This window comes from Citrus sinensis, chromosome 9, assembly GCF_022201045.2.
Source record: "Citrus sinensis cultivar Valencia sweet orange chromosome 9, DVS_A1.0, whole genome shotgun sequence".
Taxonomy (NCBI): domain Eukaryota; kingdom Viridiplantae; phylum Streptophyta; class Magnoliopsida; order Sapindales; family Rutaceae; genus Citrus; species Citrus sinensis.
Genome location: NC_068564.1, coordinates 29,605,234 through 29,629,724, shown reverse-complemented (window position 1 = coordinate 29,629,724; position 24,491 = coordinate 29,605,234). Strand labels below are relative to the sequence as shown.

Sequence of the window (24,491 nt, the reverse complement as noted above, 5' to 3'; positions counted from 1 at the left end):
TAATAATCTCTTAAAAATTAGTGCTTTTATTTCTTAATTAATAAGGATTATTTTAGATTTTTGTAGTATATATAGAGATTAAGTACAAAATTGATTTTCAAAGTTGCTGTAGGATAGGATGATTTTACAAAAAATAATTATAAAAAAATTTACTATACACTAAAATTAATTTTTAATTTTTTAAAATTATTTTTAATCTTCCAAAAATCATCCCAAACAGACCCTAATTAACGTTGGTGTGACGAAATAGTAGTTAGTACACAAGGACCTATGTAAAGATTAAAGAACTTGTATATTTTAAAGAAACGATTGTTCGTTTGTAATCTTTGTAATCTTTTCTCTCTGTTAATAAAATCCTGCCTCATTCCCCCCTCAACCCCACAACAAAAAAAAATAAAAATAAAAAATAGGATAACACTTTTATAAATACAATACCGAAAGTGTTGTAATTTAATTCAAAAATCAGAATTATATTTATGTAATTTTTCATACATAAAAGAAAAAAAACTTAAAAAAAATATAAAAGGCGTCGGCCTGATTCACGCCGCCTCGGTTGGTGGCGCAGTGTGTAACAGACATACACTCACTTATATACTGTTTTTCAGCGAATCATTGGTAATATTTGCGTCAGCTTCTGGTAAGATGTCGTTCAGCTCTACTATTTGATTTTCTTCTTTTTAATCAATGAATTATATGAATATTGATTGTGTGTGTGCGTGTGTGTTGTTGCTTATAAATTTCAGCGAAGCGAGATCGTAAAGCAGCCGCAAGAGAGTGAAAACAGATGGCTCTTGATTCCGTTTCGACCGACAACAACTCTCTTCAGTCCATTTGCTACAGGCGTGGCTCCCTTCAGCTTCTCGACCAGGTCACTATCACATTTAATATCATCCATCTCCGTTCTCATCAATCATAATTACTTACTTTGTGTTCCTCAACAGAGAAAGCTTCCTCTGGAAACTATTTATTTGGAAATTCGCGATTCTGCCGATGGATGGTAAATTTTTTTGGTAGTGTTTTCTATAAAATTATATCCAAAATTGTTTTCCAATATTTCATATTGTGTCTTGCTTCTTTTATTATTATTATTATTATTTTTCTTGCTTGGATATGACTAATTCAATCTCCTTTATGTTTACTATGTTCAGGTCTGCAATACGGGAAATGGTGGTGCGGGGGGCGCCTGCCATTGCTATGGCAGCGGCACTTTCCCTGGCAGTGGAGGTGTTTAATTTGAATGCATTTAGTGGGACTGCTGCCGATGCAGCTTCATTTCTTGGCAATAAGTTGGAATATCTTGTCTCTAGGTAGTATTTGTTGGTCACTGAACCTGATGCGTATTTGTCTTCTGTATGCTTCATGATTCTTAAGCAACTGGAATTGTGGTTCTTTTTGATTTTTTATATCCTGTGTGAGATCTTTGGCTTGTAATTATCGTGTCTGATTGCGTTTATTGAATGGTAGCTGATGATATGAAATTTTTTCTATTTCTTTAGTCGACCGACTGCAGTGAATCTTTCAGATGCTGCCGCAAAACTCAAAGAAATCATATCAAAGGCTGCCGCTACTGCTTCAGAAGCCAATAGTGTATTTCAGGTAATATTAATTCAATTTCCTTCAATTAATCATACTGATTAATCTTATTTAGTTCTTGCTTTTTGTCTTACATTTATAGGCCTACATAGAAGCTGCTGAAATTATGCTCAAAGATGATGTTGCTACAAACAAAGCTATTGGTTCTTATGGGGCAAGTTTTCTTCAGAACCAGCTCAAAAATTCTAAATTCTCTGTTCTTACTCATTGCAACACTGGCAGGTACCTCCAGTTATTTTTCATTTTCTTAAGAATATAAACTCTCTCTATCTGAGTCTTTTGTGTGTACTTTTGGTTGGCAAGATAGAGTGGAGCTATTTCAACTTAGATTTGTAATGATATGTCATTTGATGTTTCCCATATTTCAAACTGTGTTCCTTTCCTTTTGCCAGTCTTGCAACAGCTGGATATGGTACCGCCCTTGGTGTGATCCGTGCACTTCATTCTGAGGGAGTGTTAGAAAGAGCTTATTGCTCTGAAACACGTCCATTCAACCAAGTAAGTCTTGAGTATTCAACTTTGGTTCGTATGCCGGGGCGAGGCCATTTGTTGTAGCCCATCCAAAATTTGGGAAAATTTTCAGTTTTATTTACAGAAATACCATTATATACATAACTGCCACTGTTCTACTGTTATCTTTACAAGTTTATCAGTCTAGTAATTTATAAGTTTGTCATTCCACGTGTGCTTAAAAACAGGCCATAAATTTTTTTTCCAAAACCCAATAACTCATTATTCCCACTGAAGGTGCCTTTCTGTTAACATTAAAATTTGAAACTCAAAACTTGGCCACTTGTTAAAGTAGGAGAGGCTATGAGAGTAAAAAAAAAAAAACTAGGAAAGGGTTCTTGTCTAACCAAAGTCAAATAGTAATTCAAACAGATTTAAAATAAATTAGCTTAGAAAATAAAGTACACATTTTATTTATTAATTATTTACATAAGTATAACAACTAAGAAATTGAAAGGAAAAAACTGTACCAATTCCTAATCTATTGAAATCCCTACCAACTTCATATGGTAATATACTAATATACAATACCAATTAAAAAGAAAATTTACCGTACCCTCAAAAAAAAAAAAAAAGAGCTTCACCCCTATTGGTACATACTTGTTCCTACAAACTTGAAGATACCACACTTCAAGTTGGCTATTTTGACTGCTTTAGCAACCCAATTGATAAGTAGGTTTACAATATGTTTTTTGATTTAGTTCTGTGGAAAAAACTGCCATGCATCTGATTTTGTGATGGAGTCGTCCCTGGTTAAACTTTTAAGTGGTTTGAAATATTCAAGTTTATTTGAAATAATTAGTGTTATTTATAAAGTCATCAACATTTAACTACTTCTTATTCTTTTATCAATTAATTATATATGGAACTCTAACCACAGGGATCTAGACTCACTGCTTTTGAGTTGGTACATGATCGCATACCAGCTACTCTTATAGCCGACTCTGCTGCGGCTGCATTGATGAAAGATGGTCGTGTGAGTGCTGTCATTGTCGGAGCAGATCGAGTGGCTGCAAATGGTACTTCATTGCAGTTTATAGTTCATCTATGTTTGTGTTGTAGTCAAGGAAGTATATCTAACTATGGGTTGATTGAATTCTAGGTGACACTGCTAACAAGATTGGAACCTACAGCCTTGCATTATGTGCAAAGTTTCATAATATTCTGTTTTATGTGGCTGCTCCACTGACGTCAATTGATTTAACCCTTTCTTCTGGACAAGAGATTGTCATAGAGGAGAGGTCTGCTAAAGAATTGTTGTGCTCTCGAGGAGGACTTGGTGAACAAGTAGCTGCATCTGGAATCTCTGTCTGGAATCCGGCTTTTGATGTTACCCCAGCTAATTTGATCACTGGAATTATAACAGAAAAGGTTTCTGTTTCCCTGACCCTCTAGTGCATATACACTCTGAACGTTAATCGCTTTTTAGTTTGACCTCTGTGTTCACTGAGCAGGGTGTCGTTACAAAGGCAGGTGCTGATGATGCTTTTGACATAAAGGATTTCATACAAAAGACAGCCTGAGGCTCTGATGCAAAAGAAGGTGATTTTTAACCGGATGAAGTGTACCCTTGTAAATTTAAACAAGAAATGAAGTTCTCCAGCCTGGGCGAAGATCTGTGGGAAGGAACATTGTATCTCGCTGCTTTAGAGTCCCTTTTGTTGTGATGATTGCAGGCATGTATTTTTTGGTTAATCTGGCAGCTAAGGGCAAATATTATAATTATTTGACGTAAAAATAGAACTCATATAGGACAAGTTCAAATTAGAAAGTGGATCGGAGAGTACCAGTCGTGTGTATTTAATCCTCGCTTTTTTATTTCTTCTAGGGATATTATTGTTTGAGTACTTTAAAAATTATAATATATCTAATAATTATAAAAATCATTATAGTCTATCAGGACTATATTTATTACATTTTCATTATTATCATTAGTTGGTCAATAAGTTAATCAATAAAATATTAATTTTATTCTCAAAAAAATTACACAAATAGATATATCAAATATTAAATTTTTACACTTATAAGAATTACTTTTAGTCAGTTTATATTTTAGACTTATAATATTGTAATGCTTTGCATTATTGGATATTATTTACTTTTTTTTGGGACAAAAAAGATAAAATTAATATTTTATTAATCAATTAAGGCAGATATTATACTTGTAATCTCTTTCCCTAAGATCCTACCAGTTCGATGACTTTTGAACAAGTGATTGCTGATAACGAAGTAGCTAAATACCTAAAATCATATTTTAAAACTTCGGCTTTGTCAGCTGCTGAAGCTGGATGCCCGAAATACCGAGATGCCACCTGCCGCCGATGGTGGGCATTGGTAGTAATTTTTTCTTGATAAAACGGGCATAAATTTCCCACAGATCGGGTATCATTTAACATGTTAATACTCCAAAAGCAAGAGAAAACTATAAGACACTCTTGCGCTCCATACATAAGAGAACATTAAAGTAATAAGATTGGCAGTCATATTAAGACTGCAAAGAAATCCATCTACAAAGTTCAAGCTCTAATTGATTCGCAAGCTTTATGCTACTTGCGAAAAACTAAAAAGAAATCACATGAAAACTGAAAATTTCTCCATTCCTAGGTATGCTCCACAGTCCACTGCAAAGCCTTGACAGCCATCTTCTTCAGCGGTACTGGAAAATGCCAAAAAGAATACATAAGGGTAAAATCTATCATATATGAAATGGAGATCAAAATTTACCAAATAGCACCTCAAATTTGCAATTTATAACAAAAAAATAATTAGCATTTTATTAAATCAAAAGACAACCTGCAACATGATCTTAAAAGAAGAAATAGAAGGAAGATTTGTTTGAACCTCAGTCAAATTATTATTATTTTTTTAATATTAACAAATTAAAAAGATACATCCAAAAGTAATTAGCACTTCAATTGACTGGATTACAAACCCAAAAAGGAAAAAAGAACGACTAAAATAAATTCTGGGGTAGAGTACGGCCAGCTAAAGAGTTCAAGAGGAAGACTGATATTCCTCATTGAATAAGAAATAGGTCACGACTTCACCATATTGTCAATAAAATTAATATCTAAGCCAACTTTCACTTTTCCATTTCCCATTTTATAACCATCCATCACCAGAACATGGATATAAATACGACAGATCTTTTGTAATTTTGTTTTGGGCTTTACCAATAAATTATAAATTCTAGAAGTGTAAGGGGAAGGAAAAAAACAATTTAACCAACCAATAAATTTAAACTGTACGAGGGGAATGAATTGGTATTCTTAACCATTGAGTGAGGAATCCCGATCCCTCAAAAAGATTGAACCCTATTTCCTTCTCCCTTTAACTGCCAACTAAACACAGGGATATTAGGGGTAAGCTAATGTACTGAGGACTTTTCAACGCAGGGCAAAGAAATAAAAAGAACTAGGAAACATACAATTTATAAATACTATGCACACTTGAGCAATGGCCAGTATTGAGACATGTTGGATGTTGAATAGATTGGACTAAATATAAGTAGAAGCAAAGGTCCAATAGGTTCTGTAGTGACGACATTCTAATTCAACATAAGCTAAAGACACAAATCATCCTTAACACAAAAAAACCACATCCAATATAAGCAGAACGTGATCAATTATTTAGAATCATTGGATTCCATGTCGACAGCCAGGCCCAATCTTATCATGCTCTGGTAAAAAATAAAAAAACAAAAACAGAAGATTGAACAGACCTTGACGAAACCGATCTCCTTGGCGTTGCTGCGGAAGCACTGCCTGCAGCACATGAGGCCGTACTTTCTGATAATCGCATGAGGGTTCCCGCAAACGCGGCTGATCAATCCAAATGCAAATTAACAATTATACATCAAATACTGCTATTAATGAAGCAATCACCACACTTAATTCAGGATAAAAAATAAATAAATTTCAATCAAGTAGTTGACGCCATAAGATGATAGAACAGAACTTAAAAAGAACAGAAAAATAGAAACTGACCAAGCACGAGATCCAGGGCCGTAGGTCTTGGGATGCGAATTCCATACGTTTGAGTGACCCATCTCTTCTCTCCTGTCCTGTCCTGCTCTGCTCTGCTGCCGCACTCTTCTCCGCAATGCAAATGCTAATTGTGACTGTTAGGGGGATAAAACCCTAGCGACTTATAATCGCCTCTCTCCCAAGCTACGACGTCGTTTCGCTTACCCACTTTCATTTTGTATGATCTGTCATCTACTTTAAAAAGATACAAACGAATAGTCATACAAGTGTTACCCTGGAGTAAAAATCTCAGGACATGTCATCTGGGTTCCGAACTTGTAAACATGTTCCATCAATTGTTTACGATTTGTCGTACTTAAAATTTAAATTAATTCTTATTTATTTATCCAATAAAACAAAGCCGTACTCTATAGTCGTGTTCTTTACAGTATTAGATTAGACTCAAATAATTCAATTAATATAGAATAAAAAAGGCTATTAGTATAATCAAGTTAATCACTATTTGCTAAACATATTCAAGTTAATATAATCCGATCAATCCGATCTAATAAATCAAGTATGTCCAAATTGTAACTTGTATTTCATATTTCTTGAATTGAATCATGCCGTGTGTTTGATTGATATTCCATCTGAAATCCTATTAAAAGCCACCGTAAATTTCCCCCTAATCTGTTCCAAAAACTATTTTTGCAAATTTATTTCCCATTTTTCTGTCTATTTTCTCGTGAATCCCTAATCGTTTGCTTATTATATTTTATGATTGAATAGTTTGGATACTTTTCTTTTAGATCCACAAATGAAAGCATTTTTTAAGCATCGGGCTGTCTTGGTGAAAAAGCTATCTTCCGCTTATTTATTTATTTATAGTTCGTTCTCGCTGCTTCACTGAACAAAAAGTAAAAACACAAATCTGCAAATAGAAGAAAGAGAAAAAAAAAATCGAGAATGAGTAGAGGAAGCGGAGCCGGCTACGATCGCCACATCACCATCTTCTCTCCCGAGGGTCGTCTCTTCCAAGTTGGTAAATTCTCCACATTACCTCTTTTATTTATTACTTCTCACTTTTTTTTTTCACTAATTATTAACAATTTGACCAGAGTATGCGTTTAAGGCTGTAAAGGCCACTGCCATCACTTCCATTGGTGTTCGCGGCAAGGACTCTGTCTGTGTTGTCACTCAGAAGAAGGTCCCTGTAAGTTATTTCCATCTGGGTTGTTTCATTTTTGTTAGATAATTTTTTTGTATGTTTCTTTTCCTGTTGGGTTGCTGTTAAATTTTTTGTTGCATAATGAGCAGGACAAGCTTTTGGATCAGACTTGTGTCACCCATCTTTTCCCTATTACCAAGTACCTTGGATTGTTGGCCACCGGCAACACAGGTTTCGGCCATTGATTTGTATCTATAAATTCAATTTCAGTCTATTATATATGTTTGTTTATTAATTTGGTATGCGATTAAAAATTTCGATAATGTTTAATGTCTGCTTTATTATGAAGTATGAAGAGACATTGGTTACATAATTTGGATATTCTTTGCTTTTGGTTGAAAATCATTAGATTATGAGGGGATTGTCTAATAATGATAGCCATGTTAATTTCCAGCTGATGCTAGGTCCTTGGTTCACCAAGCAAGGAATGAAGCTGCTGAATATCGGTTCAAATTTGGATATGAAATGCCAGTAGATGTTTTGTCCAGATGGTATGATGCTATTCTCATATTGTATACAATAGAAGTTAATACCATTTATTTGTGCTTCATGTGGTGATTATTTTATTGTGTGCTTGGGAGTTTGTTTTGATTGTTATGAATCATATACTTTAGAGGTTCTTCCAATATATAGTTTGAGAAACTTTGTAGAAGGTTTAAGTGAGCGGGATAAAAGCAAATGATTTGAATTTTTTTTTTTAATGTATAGTTAGGGTTACAAATCAGCTGGAGTTGTTCAAAAATATCTTGAGGCTGACTCAATAAAATTGGGAACATGGCTCATGAACAAAATTTGGTAATAATTTATTTATGCTGAAAAAGGCTTGTGTACAGGTAATAAAAATGTAGATCTCGATTGTTTATAAGTAACAATTTAAACCTTCAAAAAGGACTGAGGTCTGTTTGTTTGTTTAGCTAACCTAAACTAAAGCTCATTAGATATTTCTCGACTAAATTGGAAGACATTTGCTTAGACCATTATCTGGGCTTGAAAATCTGCAAATGTGTGCCTAAACAATCCACTTATCAGCTTATTTGAGCTATGTATTGAAGAAATTGGACATTTTCCTGATGTATGAATGAAAAACCTTAACAATGGCCTGCTTCTCTGTTTAATTTCTGAACATATGATGATTACTTGGGTTCTAATGAGGCAACTGACCATAGTTTTGTTTGTATATGTTTGCTTTGAACCATCATAATCAAAATTTTCAATTTTAGTTTTGTTGATAATTTATATCTTGTTGCTTAGTCTAATATGATCCTAACATCATATTTTATGCATGTAGGATTGCAGACAAGTCACAGGTTTATACCCAGCATGCTTATATGAGACCTCTTGGAGTTGGTAAGTGTGTACTCTCTTTAATTTATTGTGGTTGTTATTATCTTGTATTTTAGTGATTCATACGAGGAATTGTAGTAGTTCATTTCACACTTGCAGATGCACATGTATGCTCCTGTTGGTGTCTTGCTAATCTAGCCTAATCAGCTAATCTTTAACATCCTTAATGTTTTCTGCTGTGAAGTTGCTATGGTTTTGGGTATCGATGAAGAGAAAGGGCCTCAACTTTACAAATGTGATCCTGCTGGACATTTTTTTGGTCACAAGGTAGTTGGCAAATTATTTATTTACAAATTTGATTTGATCTCTTGTTATTCTTTTAAAGCATTTTATTCTTGAATTTTGTCAAGACTACGATTTTTTTCGTCTTTTCCATAAAGAGACTACTCTACCAGTTTATTACATTTTAGTTGATGTTGTAAGCATTAGTGCAAGTCCGCATGAATACCTTACACTGGTTATTCCTGGAGTTCAGAAATAGAATTCACCTTACACTGGCATGAAAATGATCAGATAGTTCTTGAATACCTTACCACCTTACATCATCTTCTCACTGAGGATGGAACTTTCTGATTCCTTGGAAATTTTTCTTTGGACATAATTTTCATTTCATTCATGTAATGTTGAAACATTGTGAATAAACTTACTTCAGAAAACTGTGTTATTCAAGTTGGAACATTTTTTCTAAAGTAAAAGCTATGTATTGCAGGCAACGAGTGCTGGACTGAAAGAGCAAGAGGCAATCAATTTCTTGGAAAAGAAAATGAAAAATGATCCTGCCTTTTCTTATGAGGAAACAGTTCAGGTACGTGTCTTATTTTTTCAAAATATTTTCAGTCGCTGAAAGACATAGCATGATTATTCTTATCAAATATACAAAAAGGAAGAGAGGGAGGGGTTCACATCTGTAGTGGGTGGCACAGATTTAATAAAATTTCTAAAATAAACATATTTTTGAATTTAAACATATAAAATAAATTGAAAGAAGGTGATAAGAGGAGATTAAATGGAAAAGGCAACAGGTTCTTTTGTATTTTTGGATAATTGCATCTACCAATGAGTTACAAAATTGATAGTTAGTACTTATGTTACAGTGGCAAATGCAATAAATCAAACTTCTAGCTGCTAATTGGTTACAACAACATTTGCGAGTGATATATTGCATTTTAAATTCTGGGTGAATGGTTGACTAAAAGCTTCTGCTTTAGTATTGTTGAGACTATTTCTGGGATTCGCATCTTTCTCTTCAATATCCAATGCTATCTTGTCAATGAACAAATTCTTTTCAATTTCTGCCCCTTTTTTTTGGATGGGGTTAGAAAAGGTTGAAATATGCAAGTGAAATTACGAGCTTAATTAGAGGTCGTTAAACTATGGATCCAAGGTTTTTGTTTTTTACACCAGCCACACAGTAACTCTATTATTCTGACTGGTGGAAATACTTATTAACCGGTTTTATTTGGTTTTCTTGGAATAATGATGATCTTACACGTAGGAAAAGGAATTGTTGTTATTTGGTCTATCGCCTTACTATTCATATAAACTAAATTGGATGGATTAGGGTGGTTTTTTGTCTTTTTGGAACTAAATATAATAGCATTGTTTGAAGGCCTAATATTGCAAATTTCTAATATTATGTAGACTGCTGTCTCTGCTCTGCAATCTGTTCTCCAAGAAGATTTCAAGGCTACAGAGATTGAGGTATTTATATTGCCATTGATGTTGATGTTGCATAGGATAAATTAGCCTTTGAACTGTTGGAATAGGTGCCTGGTGTTTTTTTTTTTTTTTAAATTATCTGTACAATTAAGAGGCTTTTCAACAGTTGCTGATGTGAATCATTTGATTTTTGGGTAGGTTGGAGTTGTGAGATCAGATGATCGAGTTTTCCGAGTGTTATCATCTGAAGAAATTGATGAACATTTAACAGCCATTAGTGAGCGCGACTGAATGAATTAAGTAGCTGCTGCTTGAAAAACATTTTGCTAGTATTTGAATTCATGTTCTCTAATTGATCTTGTAAGGTTCCAGATATAATGGGGGAGAGAGAGGAATTCTGTTAGCATTTCGAGGTCTATTGTTTCGTATTATGTTGTCTTGTGTTACATTTCAAATTTTCAAGCTATCAAGTCATGTTACAACATCTACAGCCTGCCAGTCATCGTATATCTTATTCTTATAAGAATTAATCTCTATTCTACCGAAATCTTGTATGGATGCCGTCTTCAGGCAACTGCCCCGTTGAGGCCAAGAGTTCTCGAGATAAACATAAACCGCCAGACTAGCTAGTTCTCTCTTATTCAAAACACACATGAAATTACTGTTTTAATCCTTCTGAACTTGTTAAAACACAAATATTTTATGAACAGATTGTTTCCCCTTTTGTCTGTGGAGAAAACCATTTTCCTTGACGACTCGGACAATTATGTAGCTTTCAGAGGCAGTTTCCCGATGAAGTTGGTGTTGAGGCTGCCCAAGTAGAGATGATCATCAAACTCCAAAGCAGAAGTCACAAAGGACATCACCTTTCCATTAGGATCTTCAAACTTTCTGATTACAATGCCATTTGCCGCAACGTTTACTACTGCCGCTTTCTTGTGCAAGGGGGCAGCCAGCTTCATTAGTTTTGGAAATGCTGCTAGCAGATGTTTGGTTGCCTTGGAAGTGTGCACAAACTCTAGCCCTGGAGAACTCAACTGCAGCAGCATATGCAAGTTTGTTTAGAAAGTACCGGAAATCTTAAGTATCTTGCTCTATTGGTTAGAAATAAATACCTGCAGTATTGCGATCCAGAAAGAGCCATCTGGGGCGAGTTTGATGTTATCAGGTCCGCCTGGAAGGTTTTCGACAAAAATTTCTGTTTGTTCTTTACTCTCGCCCTTCAGCCAATACTTAAGGCACCTGAATCTGATGAATCCCGAAAATTGGGGGGGAAATAATGCTATGAACTGTAGGTACCAAATATATATAATATCTGTGACTTGGTGCAAATTAATTCAACTTACTTAAACGTTTCACAGACAACTAAATAGTCTTCATCTTTCGAGAGTGCAACGCCATTAGCGAAGAACAAACTATCAAGCAGAATCGATGTTTCATTCAATGAAGGATCATATTTGAGCAGCTTTCCGTGTGGTTTCGCCTCGAGAAGGTCTAGGCCCCAGTTATGAAGCCCAAACTTGGTGCTTGCCACACTGAAATAAATACTCCCATCTGTTGCCGCGATCAGATCGTCTGCCAAACTGATTAAATCATGCACAAGATAAGTAAACATGAACATGGCCAATCAAATGCATTAAATTCAAAGACACTAGAAAAAAAAATTAAAAAGAAGATTGTTACTTTATTCTGGATCCATTGACATGTGATGCAAGAACTGTTACTCCCTCTTCTGTAACCTTAAGCAAACCCTTATCTGCGTCGCATACAATTATCTCATTTTCCTGTGTTGTTGTGATTCCAAGTAAAGTATCACCGCCAATCAGCTTCCAATTCTCCCAGGTTCCATTTTTATGCAATCTTTTAATCCAACCATCTCTTGTGGCCGTATAAAGGACACCGTTTCTGTCCACACAAACATCTTCTGGGCCGTTCAAAATTCCTTCTCCAAGTCTAGTCACACTCTACAACATGAAATCATGCACAAATGTCATTGAAACAAATTTGACCAAGAATATTTACCCGATTCAACAATTACACACAACTCAAAATGATTGATAATTAAAGAAGAAGAAATCTAAGAGGTTTGGCTAAACGTTACGTGGTTCGGCACTAGGTCTATTATATCCACACGGTGATAAACGATCTGAGATGGCTTCATTCATCAACTGAAGGATTACAGGTCTATTCATGAGATTACAAAGTACCCCTTAGGATCAATTATCACTTCAAAAGACTCACTGTACACACAGTGGCGGAACCATAAACTAAAATAAGAGGAGGTTTAGTTCAAAATTTTTTATTTAATTTAAATTTTTTTAATATTCACTTAAATATATTTTAAGTATTATAAACTCAAAATTTATTATTTTATTTTAAATTTTAAATAATAATAATAATAAATTATTTATTTTAAATGCGTGAAAATATTATTTTTTGAAGTAATTTTCATAAAATATTTAAAAAAATAAAATAAGCCGGTTATCCCTGTGTTAACTTTTCTGACACCTCTAGCTTCAAATTCTAAAGGTCTAAAGGATCGATAGGCCACGCTTTCACGGTTCGTATTCGTACTGAAAATCAGAATCAAACGAGCTTTTACCCTTTTGTTCCACACGAGATTTCTGTTCTCGTTGAGCTCATCTTAGGACACCTACGTTATCTTTTAACAGATGTGCCGCCCCAGCCAAACTCCCCACCTGACAATGTCTTCCGCCCGGATCGGCCCCCGTGAGAACTAATGCTGTATATATATATATTTATATATTATATACATGCTAGAACTAATGCTGTAAGTAACCAATTTTAACGACCTGTTGATGTGGCAGCCACATCACCTTGCGTCATAATTATATTGACACCAAAGGATTGGAGATTGGTGTGGAGCTAGCTACTAGCTACTTACCTGTATATCGCTGGTTGTGGGAATGAGAGAAGCTGAAGATGCCGGGGGCAGTAAAAGCAAGTCTGGGGATATTGGTGAGAAGAAGAAGATTTGAAGTGTAAAAGCAAGCAAACATGAGAGCACGATGCCCGCGCACACCGGAACGCAGCGTTTTGATGATGAACCAGTGGTCGGTGGTGGGTTACTGCTTGGAGCCATAATTAAGCATGTGGCAATGATCCGTTCCAGTTTGGTGTGGTATGGCGATAAACTTTTAATTTTTGCAGAGGATAGATTATTTCCGAGTGAAAGAATATCGAGTGCGTTTAGGATAATAAAGTCTGTGAATGTAAGGCTGTGCTCATTGATATGGGTGGGATTAGCAAAAGGAATATGATAACTGAACTAAAGGACGATAAAATGAGGATAGAAACGGCTTGTTGCTGTTTAGTGACTAATAATTTGTTTTTCCTTGGGCCCACGGAAAGGCCAAGAGAGAGAATCTTTCCGCCAATTTCCTCTCTTCTCGGAATGGACCTCAAGTGTAATTATCCTCACTTAATCTCCACAAATATAAGTCAATGTAGATAGGAGTTATTTTTTTGCTATATTTGATGCTTTTGGATTAATTTTAATGTTTGTACCATTAAGGACTGGCTGATAATTGCATTTGGGAGGTTCAAAAGTGATTTTAAAAAATTAAAACTAATTTTAGTATTCGATAAATTTTTTTAGAAATTATTTTTGACAAAATCATTCCATTTTATAGTAGATTTTAAAAAGTAAAGAAGGAATAACTTTTTAAAATTTTATTTTGAGAAATATTTATATATTTAATATAATTTCATATATATCTTCATATATTACAAAAATCTAAAATTATCCTTGTTAGCTAGAAAATAAAATCATTAACTTTAAATAGATTATTATTATTACCAATTATATTGAGATAACAAAATAAAAAATAAAATTAATAATATAAAATATTTACTTCAGTTATCAATTGTTATACGTTCACAATAAAAAAATAATTTTATATACATGTTTACAAATGTTTAAATAAATTTTATTCGACATTATATCTAATTCAATCATTTATTTATTTTTAGTAATTTAACAGTAAAATTTACTAAAGACATACAACTGTTTTTAAATCTCATAACACTTTTAAAAATAAAATTTACCAAACGTTGAACTAATTCTCTTTCCAATTAATTATTTCTATAATACACCTAACAACAATTATTTTATAAGGTACAACATTCCCAAACTAACTCTAAGTAAATTTTACTAACCTTTAAGGAATCCAAATATAGTATAAATACTACATATTATAAAATGTTAAACAATAAAACTACTAATTTCTTAATAACATACATGTTCCTAGATTGAATGGTAGGGCAATAACCCTATCAAAGAAATAGTACATTTTTTAACAATAATGTTAGAAATTTCAACATTTGAGTCCTAACTTAACTCCTAAATGTCATGTGTCACTCATTTATTGAATGATGAATTTTATAACTTGTAAATTACTTAACCATCATCCAATAAACGAATGTCACATTAATTGAGATTCAAATTGGTACCTAAATGTTGGATGCCTAACATTGTTATTTCTTTTTTAATTAATAATTCAACACATAATTGGTGTCCTAAGAAAGCCACTCTGCGACACTGGAGCTAAACCTTAGCTTCAACAATATAAAAAAAGAAAAAGAAAAAAAAAGCGGTAAATAAATAAATATAACGGAGATTTATGCGAAGTCTTAAAATGCTATATAAAACAAGTTTCTATGGCAAAGTGTGGAATGCCAAACCAATAAAAGAAATATTACTTAAACTAGTGTATCCAATTTTCATTAATAATATGCGCCAAAACCTTTTCAATAAACTTTTTTCGTTCTTTTATGAATAAACATCAATATGGAAGAAATGTGGTATTACGTTAATAAAAACATTTTGAGTACAAGTATACCACATTTACACAAATTTAATCCTGTTATTAAATAAAATAAATATTCATATTTCGTTTGCTGACAATTTACAACTCATTAATTGGATGGTGACAGTGACGTAGCGAGGATTTTATTATACGGTGGGCTAAAATGATTTTAGTGAAGGTATTAATTACTAGATTTTTTTAGTGTGGGCTATATTGAAATTATTATTTAAAAAATGTTATATGTATGTATTTTGTTGAAAGATTTATCATTGAAAATAAAATAAGAGTGAAAAAAAATTATATTTAATTATATTTTAAGAAATTGAAAAATAGAAATTGAGTTGGCTCGCAAATTGTTAAGTACTTGATTAAGAAAATTATGAAAAAAAAATTATAAATTATTCCTATGAATCAAGGGATATATTGAAGTAAATCATAGTATCGAATATAAATTGAACTTGACATGTTTTTATTGTAAATCAAATTCTTTATTTTTAGGATAAAAATAAAATTAAAGCATTTAATACTTTTTTTTTAATCATCAAAGTTAGAGGTAAAGAATGAGTGAGGCTCGGATAGAGAGATATGAGTTGAGGTTGAGATGGATAAATTTAAAGAAAAATTAAATATTATAGAAATTAATAGTATAACATTATAAATTAATATATTTAGAAGGATTTATTTAAACATTTTCCTAAATTTTGAATGGAATATATAACCCATCTTAGGGTGTGTTTGGGATTGAGGTTGGACAATTGTAGTATAAAAGCTACAACAGTAAAGTATTTGGTAAACATTAACTGCTGTAACTTAAAATGTATGTTGATATGATTTTTCACTTGTATAATAAAAAATCTATTATATCTTTAATAATTTTATAATTTTATCAAAATTATTATTTAAAATTTATATTTACTATATATTATCAATTTTTATTTTATAATTACGGCTTTTTTTCCATAACAGTTGCGGCTTAAAATGTATAATACCTCAATCCCAAACGCACCCTTAGTCTCCTGGCTTCACCACTGGATAGTGAGATAAAATAATTTATTCACTTTATTCTTGTAAAAAATTATCGACTATTTAATAAATGATACATCGTATGTCGCATCATTTAAAATAAAATTTAAGATAAAATTTTGAAAATTATATTATTATTGAAATAAAATATATTACATCATTTGGGTAATTAAAATATAGTAAAATTTCAATTCATATATATATATGTATGTATGTATATTGTAAAATTCTTCATACACAAAAAGAATAATTAACGGTCTATTCATGCCACAAGGTTGCGGATGCATTATGATTTCAGGCACCTTCCACATTATAAAATTGAGCAGGGGTGGACCTATTTGCAATATAGGCTTGAGAAAAAAAAATTCAATTTACTAATTATCTTTCTACATCCTCTTTTTAATTAAAAAATTTATTATTTAAATAATTTTTAAAAAAATACTTAATTAACTTTTTTCTATTTTTCTTCCCAATTTCATTAATTCTCATCAATTCGTCCATATATATTATTTTAGCTGCAATTAATATCACTAACTAAGAAAAATAAAACTCACCATTTAAAAGTAAATATTAACAAATTTTATCAGCCATGAAAATTAATGAATATCAAAAAAATTATTTTTTACCAATCACAAACACTAATGAATTTAAAAACAAAATTATTTTATATAGAAAACTTAAAATATAGATCATGATATACTAAGAAATTAAGTGTTTAATTTATAAAATGTAAAAGTAGAGAGAATATGTAATTGTATGATAGAGAGTGAAAGTGAATAGTGAAAGACAATTCTGATATTTTAATTTTTAATAATAAATTTATTTTTTTAAAATGGATGTAGAAAAAAATTTGGCGGATTCTAACTAATCCCACCCTTTGCAGAACTGCCATCATTACTTAATTACAAAACTGCCATCGCAGCGTAATTACAAAACTGCCGCACTCCCCAATTATGTGTTTTGACTTTTGACCCCCCCTTTTCATCTTCATTCCACGATCAAGAGAACAGTCTTCCAGCCAGTTCCATCCTTTTCACGAGTTTAATTTTTTCCAGTGATTCTTCCAGGTAAAACTTGTACTTTATTATTAATTTATTAAAATTACTCATCTTATTATGATTTTTTTTTTATTTGTCATACTTGTTTAGGATTTATTTTCGATAGATAATTAGGGATTGAAATATATATAATTGACACAATTAAATTTCTTAGCCTCTTGGACAGTAAATTTATAGCAGATATAGTATTATATAATTGGCACAATTAATTAATTGTTGTTTTTTTTTGTTACTTATAATATTTTTTAAAATTTAAAAAAAAATGAAGAACTTTCAGTTATCTAATTTATTTAAGTAATTAAATAATGGATTCAAATTTATTAAATAATTGATTCAAATAGGGACGATTCGTGAGTGAGGCGGGGGAATAACCCATAACGAAGAAAGGCAGCAAACAGAGGAAGCGGTTGAGGAGAGAAGTATCATTAGCCGCATGGGATAATCTTTCTGGTTTTCCGCCCTTTCACCTTTCCAACTCCTTAAAGGCTTTGATTCTTAACCTAATTTCTTCGATTCGTCTCCATTTGGCATTTGGCTGGTGATTCAACGTATTTAGATTGTCCTTTTATTTTTCTACCTTCTGTATCTAATCGTCTTGCTTAGTGTAAATAGTTTTAAGGATAAGAGTACTGATGTCCCCTTATTAGATATATATTTTATTTTTTTGCCTAAAATGAAATTTCATATTCACTTTTGACTGCACTATATCACTTTTTCTGGAAAAAAAAAAAAAACGCAGGTAAATAATGATTGGTTCTAGATCCGCCCTTAAAATTCAGATTATCCATCCTCATTCCTAAGTCCTAACATCAACCAACGCCCCATTGCAAAAATTAACCCAGTTATGCTTATATGTAATATTCCAAGATTAATAGTATTTAGCGAGTCTATTTGAAACCCTAATGAGTAGGATGAACACACAATCATATTTATATGAAATTTTATGTTACTAAAACACCCACGATTGAGTTCACTATTTATTATTAAGGGCAATCCTCCGCTATTATCAAGATTAGTCACTACACCCATGACCCATTCAACAGGGTTATAAGAACAAAACACACCTTAATAATGATTTAATCATTCGGGAACAGAGTTTTCCCTGAGGAAACCATTTTCTCTCGACACAAGTTATGCAGCTTAACTCAGTTGCACTTTCCCTATGAAGTTAGAGGTGAGGCTAATCACGTAGAGATGATTATCAACCTGCAAGCCTGAGGTCACAAACGACATCAACTGTCCGGTAGGATCAACAAGATTTCTGATTATAGTGCCATCTTCTGCAACGTGTATTAGGTGTGCTCCGCCGCCTAAGGTGATGAATTGAGAGAACAGTTTCGGATATGCTGCTAGAACATGTTTGATTAGCTTGGAACTGTTTAAAATCTTCATCCTCCTAGCATCCAACTGCAGCAGCATTGTGCAAATTATTAAACAAAAATCTCAATTACGTACTTTTGCTTTGAAAGATTCTTTGGCCTTTTTTTTTTTAAACAATATTTTTAATACAACTATAGAATTTTAATACCTTTATTATGGCAATCCAAAATGTGCCATCTGGGGCAAGGTTGATGTTATCAGGTGCACCTGGAAGGTTTTCAGCGAAAGTTTCTAATTTCCCTTTACGCTCGCCCTTCAGCCAATACTTACGGCACCTGAATCTGAACCCAAAAGAGATGAATGATATTACATATACATAGAGATGAATGATATTACATATACATAGTTGGGATACGTAATTTGTATTCCAAATGGTGGGGAATATGATATGTCATCATTGATATGTGGTGTAATATTATCACAGTTATGATGAAAAAATAAAGTCAACCAACGTCCAACACATGTCAAATAAAGATTCTATGCATGCAAAGTTTTACTCAATAGAGAATCAATTTACAACAGACACTAGATGGATATAATTATAAGTCAAATTTGAACAATTAATTCTACTTACTTCCATGATTCACAAACAACAACATAATCTTCATCTCTTGAGAGTGCAACGCCATTAGCAAAGTAGAAACCATCAGCCACAAGTGTTGTTATATTGGATGAAGGATCATACTTGAGTAGCTGACCATGAGGTTTCCCCTCAAGAATATCCAGGTAATACTCGCGGGGTAAATATTTGGAGCTTGATACAGTAAAATATAAACTACCATCTGATGCTTCAACTACATCATTTGCACACCTGTTCAAATTGTGCTACAAATGATAAGTAAATGTTACAAATTAAACGTCCTCTGTTTCTCCAGTTATCAACAAACAACAGGATGCTCATAAGAGGGACCTCCGATCTCACAAAAGCAAAAGATGTCTTGATTTGTCTATAAAACTACACAAGTGCATAAAGAACATCAGAATAAGCAGCATGTTTTATCTTGCACAGATGGCTCATCTAAATTGATCAAACGTTTGTTCACATGTCGTTTCTCGAAGATAAATCTAGTAAGAGATCACCAGCAACTCTCGCAAGATTGATTTCTTCTGAGTCATCATGACGAGGCAGTAGCTAGTGATGCACTGCCAATTGCAAACGGTAAGATTGCACATGCAGGAAGAGCGGAGGAATTAAAATGTTCTGTTCTCAGTATGAGTACAGTTACCTCAGTTTAGAACCATTGACGTATGATAAAAAGTTCTCTACGCCGTCTTCGCTGACCTTGTGCAAACCCTGAAACAAGAATAACAGTTAACAAAGGCCATGACTTTAATCTAATAAACTTAATTAACTAGGAGTGACGAGATAAGGCTCACGTTTGCGTTGTCGCATATAATTAGATGGCCTTCTTTGGTCGATGTAAGTCCAAGTAGAGTTTGACTGTCAATAAATTTCCAATTGACCCAAGTTCCATCTTGCAATCTCTTGATCCAACCATCTCTTGTAGCTGTATATATCACGCCATTTTTATCCACAGAAGCATCCTCCGGGTGATTCACACTTCCCTCTCCAACTTTAATAAAATCCTAAGCAATAATTAAGAAAACATTAATCAATTAAAAATTAACACAACCTAGCAGGAGGCAGCAGCTAGCCGATGAAATAAAAAAATCCCCGTAAAAAAGCAAACGACAACAACAAGCAGATTTAAGGAGCACGGCACCTGTAACTGAGTGGCTGACAACACAGCGGGCTGGGGCACCTCATCCAAGACTGGAGATATTGGCGAGAAGTAGACTATTTGAAGTAAAAAAGCAATCAAACAGACGAGCAAGAACCCAAACGAATAACAAGCCGGCACAAAGAGTTTTGATGAGGTCCTCCCTTTCTTGCTGGTTTCTGGTTCTGTCTTCCTGGTCGGAGCCATTGCTCATTACCTGCTTTGCTACCTACTAACGCCAAGCTCAAATTTATTTCCTCTGCTCGCGGTTCCTTCTACAATCTTCCCTTAGTCTATTATGTCCCATCAACCCACTCACTGGATTCTTATACACCACGTTGACGGATGATGTCTGAGATCACGCGGGAGGCATTTGTCGGTTCGGTTGGTTTTTAATCCATCCGGACCGAACCGAGCGGCTCGGGTTTTGAAGCGTCCTAACTAATCCTATAGATAAATCGTAAATAGTAGGTAAGAGCCTTTTCATAATGGCAGAAAGCTAACATCTGCAGCTGCAACCATGGGATGCGTACATCCACGCGATGCTGCCGGCTACTAACGTGACGCGACTCGCGAGTATGGCGTTGGCGAAAGTGCACAAAGGTAAAACTCATAACTCAAAAGGCACTTTTGTCGAGGCGATTTTGTTCTGCGATTGGCACTAAGTAGAAAGGTGCTTTCTAGAGGCGATTTTGTTTTAGCTTTGTGGTGCACATTAAAATACTCATTTTTCATATAAGATTAGACAAAAGAATAGAATAGAACAGAATAGTTTGAATAATGTGTTGTTTTTTTTACCACAGGAAATGTGGCTCGCTAAAGTTAATTGGTGGGCTTTATCACCCACGGGCCACGGCCTCCACTTTGCCCAATTGAGGGCACTGATTCCAACCTCATCTCCTTCTGGATTCAATTTCAAATGTTCCCTTTTTTTTTCATTTATGGGTGGGAATAGAACTAGAATATATCGTATTACAGAAGTCAAGATCTGGTTAATTACGTGCATTATTTAAATATGTTCTAGATCCTTTGGCTTTCACACTCTCTATCAGTCCCATAGTGTGTGTGTGTATAAACCATTTGAAAAATCTATTCACTCCACACTGTTGGCATCATTTTATCACATGGCCGGCTACCCAACAGCCCCTCAATCATCATGCTCCTTTGAACTTTATCATCATTTTAGTTACATCCACGTATTTCTTCCAACAAATAAATGTTCACTTTTTTTTTTCTTTTTTCTTTTTTGTTCTTTGTTCTTTTGCTGGTTGATCTTTTTATTTATTTATATTAAATGCTGTTTTAAAATATTTTCTAGCTTATTTGCATTTTGTTTTAACCAACCAAATGCATTTTAAATTTTTTTTAGACAAACAATTAAACACATTTTCACTATTTTCATTTTTGAATACTTTTATAAAAAAAAAACTATCAAATACGTTTAAAAATTTGGGACAATTTTATTTTTCAAAACACGTATTGAATAGAATTATAAAACTGAGCAATTAGATAAATATACAACTTTAAATACCGTTTGTATTTTGTTTTATCTCAAACATATTTTAAACTTATATAATAAATAAGTTTTAAAAAAATTATGTCATGAAACAAATAAAATAAAATTGTCAATTTCAATACACATATCCTAGATAATAAAATTCTTTTTAAAAAAGAAAAAGAAAAAGAAAATCTACATACCTCTACTCTTAAAAAATTCCAAATTTAACCTTCTAGAAGACTTAGCTAAATTTAAAAAATTCCAAATTTCTTAGCTAAAAGAGATTCGTTTTGGCCAATATAGATGTCACGTCAAACACTAAAATATTGCAAAGTAGAAGCATTTTTGCTTGCATCTAGGTCTGTGCTGTTGAAACCATTTATGCAGCTTTCACTTCAGTGGCAATTTCCCAATGAAGTTGGAGTTGATGCTGGCCAAGTAGAGATTTCCATGGAACTCCAAAGCTGAAGTCACAAATGAGATATTCTTTGCATTAGGGTCGTTAAACTCCCTGATTATACTGCCATTTGCGGAAACCTTCACTACTTTTGCTGCCGCTCCCTTGCCTGTGCTCATGAGTTGATTTATCAGTTCTGGATGTTCTTCCAACAGTTGCTTTCTGTTCTTGGAGCTGTGCACAGTCTCCACCGCACTAGAATTCACCTGCACTGCTTGATTAGCATCATATGGTTTAGTGTTCAAGTGCAAATAATAGAAATATACTGTTAAGTGTGAATAACGGGAACATATAAGACTTATGTGTTAAAATTTTAAAGCTTTTAACTTTTTTCACTTTTCAGCAAAATAGGAGGGAACACGAAGTAATTTGTCAAAGATGGGGTACGGTGCATCCGGGGTATCATGTCTTTGTCCCAGAATAAATGGCTTTTTTTTTTCTTTTTTTTTTCAGCTAATCAATTAGTGTTAGTTACTGCTGAAAATGTAAATGCCAGTGAATTCTGTATATCAACTAATTTAAAATCCCACCAAATCAACAGCGAGGAATCGTTTATTTGTGGCTATTTTGATTGCACTGGTAAAAATTCCCAGCAAAAAGTAAATTCAGTTGACTTTAAGAACTTAATTTTTTTTTCTTTTTTTGTTAAAGGTAACAGCTTATGATGAAGTAAAGGAAAAATAATACTAAAAAGTTGAAAGATAAAATCTAGAATAATTAATTATCATCAAGAAATATCAAAAGTCGGCTTCCTTTTTTTTAAAAGTTTTTTTAATATATCTTCAATCGAAATCTTTCAATGTGGTATATTCTCTCCATTTTGAATTCAAAAACGTTAAGTTTCACTTTACTTTTTGAAGCATCATCAGTCATCAATAATCATCAGCGACTCTCTTATCGCCTTTTTCTGATTTTTATTCCTTTTGATAGTAGCCCACCACATTTCTTTATGTACGTCACTGTTATAATTTCGGTGTTTGAAAAAAAGAATGAAATAAAGCAAGTACAGGAATAAATTCTCAGTAAAATGGAGGGAGACTAAAGCAAATACAGCCCTGCAGCCTGCAGGGATCAATTCTTAGTGACTGATTTTTTACTTTTCAAGTCTCATATTCTCTTATTCTTAACTTTAACTTGCTAGACTTTATTTGTTGTTTGTTGTTTTTTTAACTTTAAATATAAACACCAACTAAATAAGGTCTATTCCGATTTTATCACCAGATGCCATTCCTAAAGTCAATTATTATTATTAAGCAATGGCGCTTAGTAATCTAATTTTGTTACCTTAGATTGGATCCCTTGACATGTGATGCAAGAACCGTTACGCCATTTTCGGTAACCTTGAGCAAACCCTAATCATTTTTTAATAACAAAGATTAATTTTCAATTTACGAATAAGTACACACATATACATTTAATCAGCTGTGTACTTATGAGGAATTATTGATGCATGCCATCATTTTCTTGGAATGTTCAATTTACGCAACAAAGCTTGAGAGCTGTCTCACCTTGTCAGAGTCGCAAACAATTAGATTATTTTTTTCCTTTGTTGCAGTGATTCCAAGTAAAGTTTGACTCCGTATCAGTTTCCAGTTCTCCCAGGTTCCATTATTTTGCAATCTCATGATCCAACCGTCTCTAGCAGCTGTATAAACCACACCGTTTCTATCTACAGCAACATCCTCTGGGTAGTTCACAACTCCTTCTCCAAGTTTAATCAATCCCTACAGGAATTTATGAACAAAAAACTAGTAGTAGTAATTCACAGTGGCCACAAATATAGGGCATTGCAAAATAAGTGAACTAAACACAAACGTAACAGGTACCTCAAAAGCAAACAAAACCAACGCATAAAAAGGATAGCTCTTAAAGTACCTGAAAAGTGCTGATCATGGGGAGAAGAGAATCTGAAGATACTGGAGGCAAGGAGAAGAAGATTTGAAGCGTAAATGCAAGTAAGCAAGCTAGCATGAAGCCAGAAGGCATCCAGAATTTTGATGAGGTCCTCTCGGTGGTTTGTGGGGTACTCTTCGGAGGCATGAGCTTCAAATCTGCTTTAGTTTGGTATGCGGCCGGGAAGATTTGTAGAGAAGTAATTGCGGGGAAAATTTACGCCATCCCACGTAATTTGACATAATTGATAAAGAAGCCCTTTCATTACATAAATACCCCGCCGGACCCAAATTGAGGTGTCATTTGGTGTGATATTCATTGACCGGATGATTT

At 33.4% G+C, this 24,491-nt stretch overlaps 6 protein-coding genes across 6 annotated transcripts; 2 read left to right on the top strand and 4 right to left on the bottom strand.

Annotated features, from left to right (window-relative positions):
* The first annotated feature begins 384 nt into the window (after positions 1-384).
* LOC102610062 (methylthioribose-1-phosphate isomerase) lies at positions 385-4,019 on the top strand. Its single transcript, XM_006474650.3, has 10 exons — positions 385-637; positions 744-868; positions 942-997; positions 1,149-1,307; positions 1,497-1,596; positions 1,676-1,815; positions 1,986-2,091; positions 2,984-3,122; positions 3,206-3,474; positions 3,558-4,019. Exons 2-10 carry the CDS (start codon positions 785-787, stop codon positions 3,624-3,626), a joined length of 1,122 nt encoding a protein of 373 aa, XP_006474713.1. The 5' UTR covers positions 385-637; positions 744-784; the 3' UTR covers positions 3,627-4,019.
* A 533-nt stretch (positions 4,020-4,552) lies between these two features.
* Positions 4,553-6,252, bottom strand: LOC102610382 (40S ribosomal protein S29). The gene is made up of 3 exons (XM_006474651.4): positions 6,090-6,252; positions 5,825-5,924; positions 4,553-4,759 (listed from the first exon to the last, which is right to left on the bottom strand). Exons 1-3 carry the CDS (start codon positions 6,149-6,151, stop codon positions 4,751-4,753), a joined length of 171 nt encoding a protein of 56 aa, XP_006474714.1. The 5' UTR covers positions 6,152-6,252; the 3' UTR covers positions 4,553-4,750.
* Positions 6,253-6,938: 686 nt separating this feature from the next.
* Positions 6,939-10,783, top strand: LOC102610983 (proteasome subunit alpha type-6). The gene is made up of 9 exons (XM_006474653.4): positions 6,939-7,110; positions 7,187-7,281; positions 7,386-7,467; positions 7,691-7,787; positions 8,585-8,643; positions 8,825-8,907; positions 9,350-9,445; positions 10,282-10,341; positions 10,498-10,783. Exons 1-9 carry the CDS (start codon positions 7,035-7,037, stop codon positions 10,588-10,590), a joined length of 741 nt encoding a protein of 246 aa, XP_006474716.1. The 5' UTR covers positions 6,939-7,034; the 3' UTR covers positions 10,591-10,783.
* Positions 10,784-10,903: 120 nt separating this feature from the next.
* Positions 10,904-13,589, bottom strand: LOC102610681 (protein STRICTOSIDINE SYNTHASE-LIKE 4-like). Its single transcript, XM_006474652.4, has 5 exons — positions 13,205-13,589; positions 11,983-12,263; positions 11,646-11,882; positions 11,415-11,547; positions 10,904-11,336 (listed from the first exon to the last, which is right to left on the bottom strand). The coding sequence occupies exons 1-5, from the start codon at positions 13,400-13,402 to the stop codon at positions 11,064-11,066; spliced, it is 1,122 nt and encodes a 373-aa protein (XP_006474715.1). The 5' UTR covers positions 13,403-13,589; the 3' UTR covers positions 10,904-11,063.
* A 4,584-nt stretch (positions 13,590-18,173) lies between these two features.
* LOC102611474 (protein STRICTOSIDINE SYNTHASE-LIKE 4-like) lies at positions 18,174-20,618 on the bottom strand. Its single transcript, XM_006474655.4, has 6 exons — positions 20,314-20,618; positions 19,967-20,176; positions 19,816-19,883; positions 19,164-19,400; positions 18,738-18,870; positions 18,174-18,616 (listed from the first exon to the last, which is right to left on the bottom strand). The coding sequence occupies exons 1-6, from the start codon at positions 20,515-20,517 to the stop codon at positions 18,350-18,352; spliced, it is 1,119 nt and encodes a 372-aa protein (XP_006474718.1). The 5' UTR covers positions 20,518-20,618; the 3' UTR covers positions 18,174-18,349.
* A 1,438-nt stretch (positions 20,619-22,056) lies between these two features.
* On the bottom strand, positions 22,057-24,461 carry LOC107176522 (uncharacterized). The gene is made up of 4 exons (XM_052434285.1): positions 24,141-24,461; positions 23,774-23,989; positions 23,550-23,617; positions 22,057-22,476 (listed from the first exon to the last, which is right to left on the bottom strand). The coding sequence occupies exons 1-4, from the start codon at positions 24,303-24,305 to the stop codon at positions 22,461-22,463; spliced, it is 465 nt and encodes a 154-aa protein (XP_052290245.1). The 5' UTR covers positions 24,306-24,461; the 3' UTR covers positions 22,057-22,460.
* Between the last annotated feature and the right edge of the window lie 30 nt (positions 24,462-24,491).

What these genes read in the sequence shown, in the direction of transcription:
- LOC102611474 (XM_006474655.4), bottom strand. Translation starts at nt 20,517, where the DNA reads ATGGCTCCGACCAGGAAGACAGAACCAGAAACCAGCAAGAAAGGGAGG. An exon ending in GTCAATGGTTCTAAACTGAG is followed by an intron (nt 19,401 to 19,815) that starts GTAACTGTACTC and finishes CAATTTGAACAG; the next exon opens with GTGTGCAAATGATGTAGTTG. An exon ending in GTTGTTTGTGAATCATGGAA is followed by an intron (nt 18,871 to 19,163) that starts GTAAGTAGAATT and finishes TTTTGGGTTCAG; the next exon opens with ATTCAGGTGCCGTAAGTATT.
- LOC102610382 (XM_006474651.4), bottom strand. Translation starts at nt 6,151, where the DNA reads ATGGGTCACTCAAACGTATGGAATTCGCATCCCAAGACCTACGGCCCT. An exon ending in GGCCCTGGATCTCGTGCTTG is followed by an intron (nt 5,925 to 6,089) that starts GTCAGTTTCTAT and finishes TGGATTGATCAG; the next exon opens with CCGCGTTTGCGGGAACCCTC.
- LOC102610062 (XM_006474650.3), top strand. Translation starts at nt 785, where the DNA reads ATGGCTCTTGATTCCGTTTCGACCGACAACAACTCTCTTCAGTCCATT. An exon ending in CGCGATTCTGCCGATGGATG is followed by an intron (nt 998 to 1,148) that starts GTAAATTTTTTT and finishes TACTATGTTCAG; the next exon opens with GTCTGCAATACGGGAAATGG. An exon ending in AAACACGTCCATTCAACCAA is followed by an intron (nt 2,092 to 2,983) that starts GTAAGTCTTGAG and finishes CTCTAACCACAG; the next exon opens with GGATCTAGACTCACTGCTTT.
- LOC102610681 (XM_006474652.4), bottom strand. Translation starts at nt 13,402, where the DNA reads ATGGCTCCAAGCAGTAACCCACCACCGACCACTGGTTCATCATCAAAA. An exon ending in CCACAACCAGCGATATACAG is followed by an intron (nt 12,264 to 13,204) that starts GTAAGTAGCTAG and finishes TTCATGTTGTAG; the next exon opens with AGTGTGACTAGACTTGGAGA. An exon ending in GTCAATGGATCCAGAATAAA is followed by an intron (nt 11,883 to 11,982) that starts GTAACAATCTTC and finishes TGATTTAATCAG; the next exon opens with TTTGGCAGACGATCTGATCG.
- LOC107176522 (XM_052434285.1), bottom strand. Translation starts at nt 24,305, where the DNA reads ATGCCTCCGAAGAGTACCCCACAAACCACCGAGAGGACCTCATCAAAA. An exon ending in CCATGATCAGCACTTTTCAG is followed by an intron (nt 23,990 to 24,140) that starts GTACTTTAAGAG and finishes AAATTCCTGTAG; the next exon opens with GGATTGATTAAACTTGGAGA. An exon ending in TTGTTTGCGACTCTGACAAG is followed by an intron (nt 23,618 to 23,773) that starts GTGAGACAGCTC and finishes AAAAATGATTAG; the next exon opens with GGTTTGCTCAAGGTTACCGA.
- LOC102610983 (XM_006474653.4), top strand. Translation starts at nt 7,035, where the DNA reads ATGAGTAGAGGAAGCGGAGCCGGCTACGATCGCCACATCACCATCTTC. An exon ending in TCACTCAGAAGAAGGTCCCT is followed by an intron (nt 7,282 to 7,385) that starts GTAAGTTATTTC and finishes CATAATGAGCAG; the next exon opens with GACAAGCTTTTGGATCAGAC. An exon ending in GACATTTTTTTGGTCACAAG is followed by an intron (nt 8,908 to 9,349) that starts GTAGTTGGCAAA and finishes TATGTATTGCAG; the next exon opens with GCAACGAGTGCTGGACTGAA.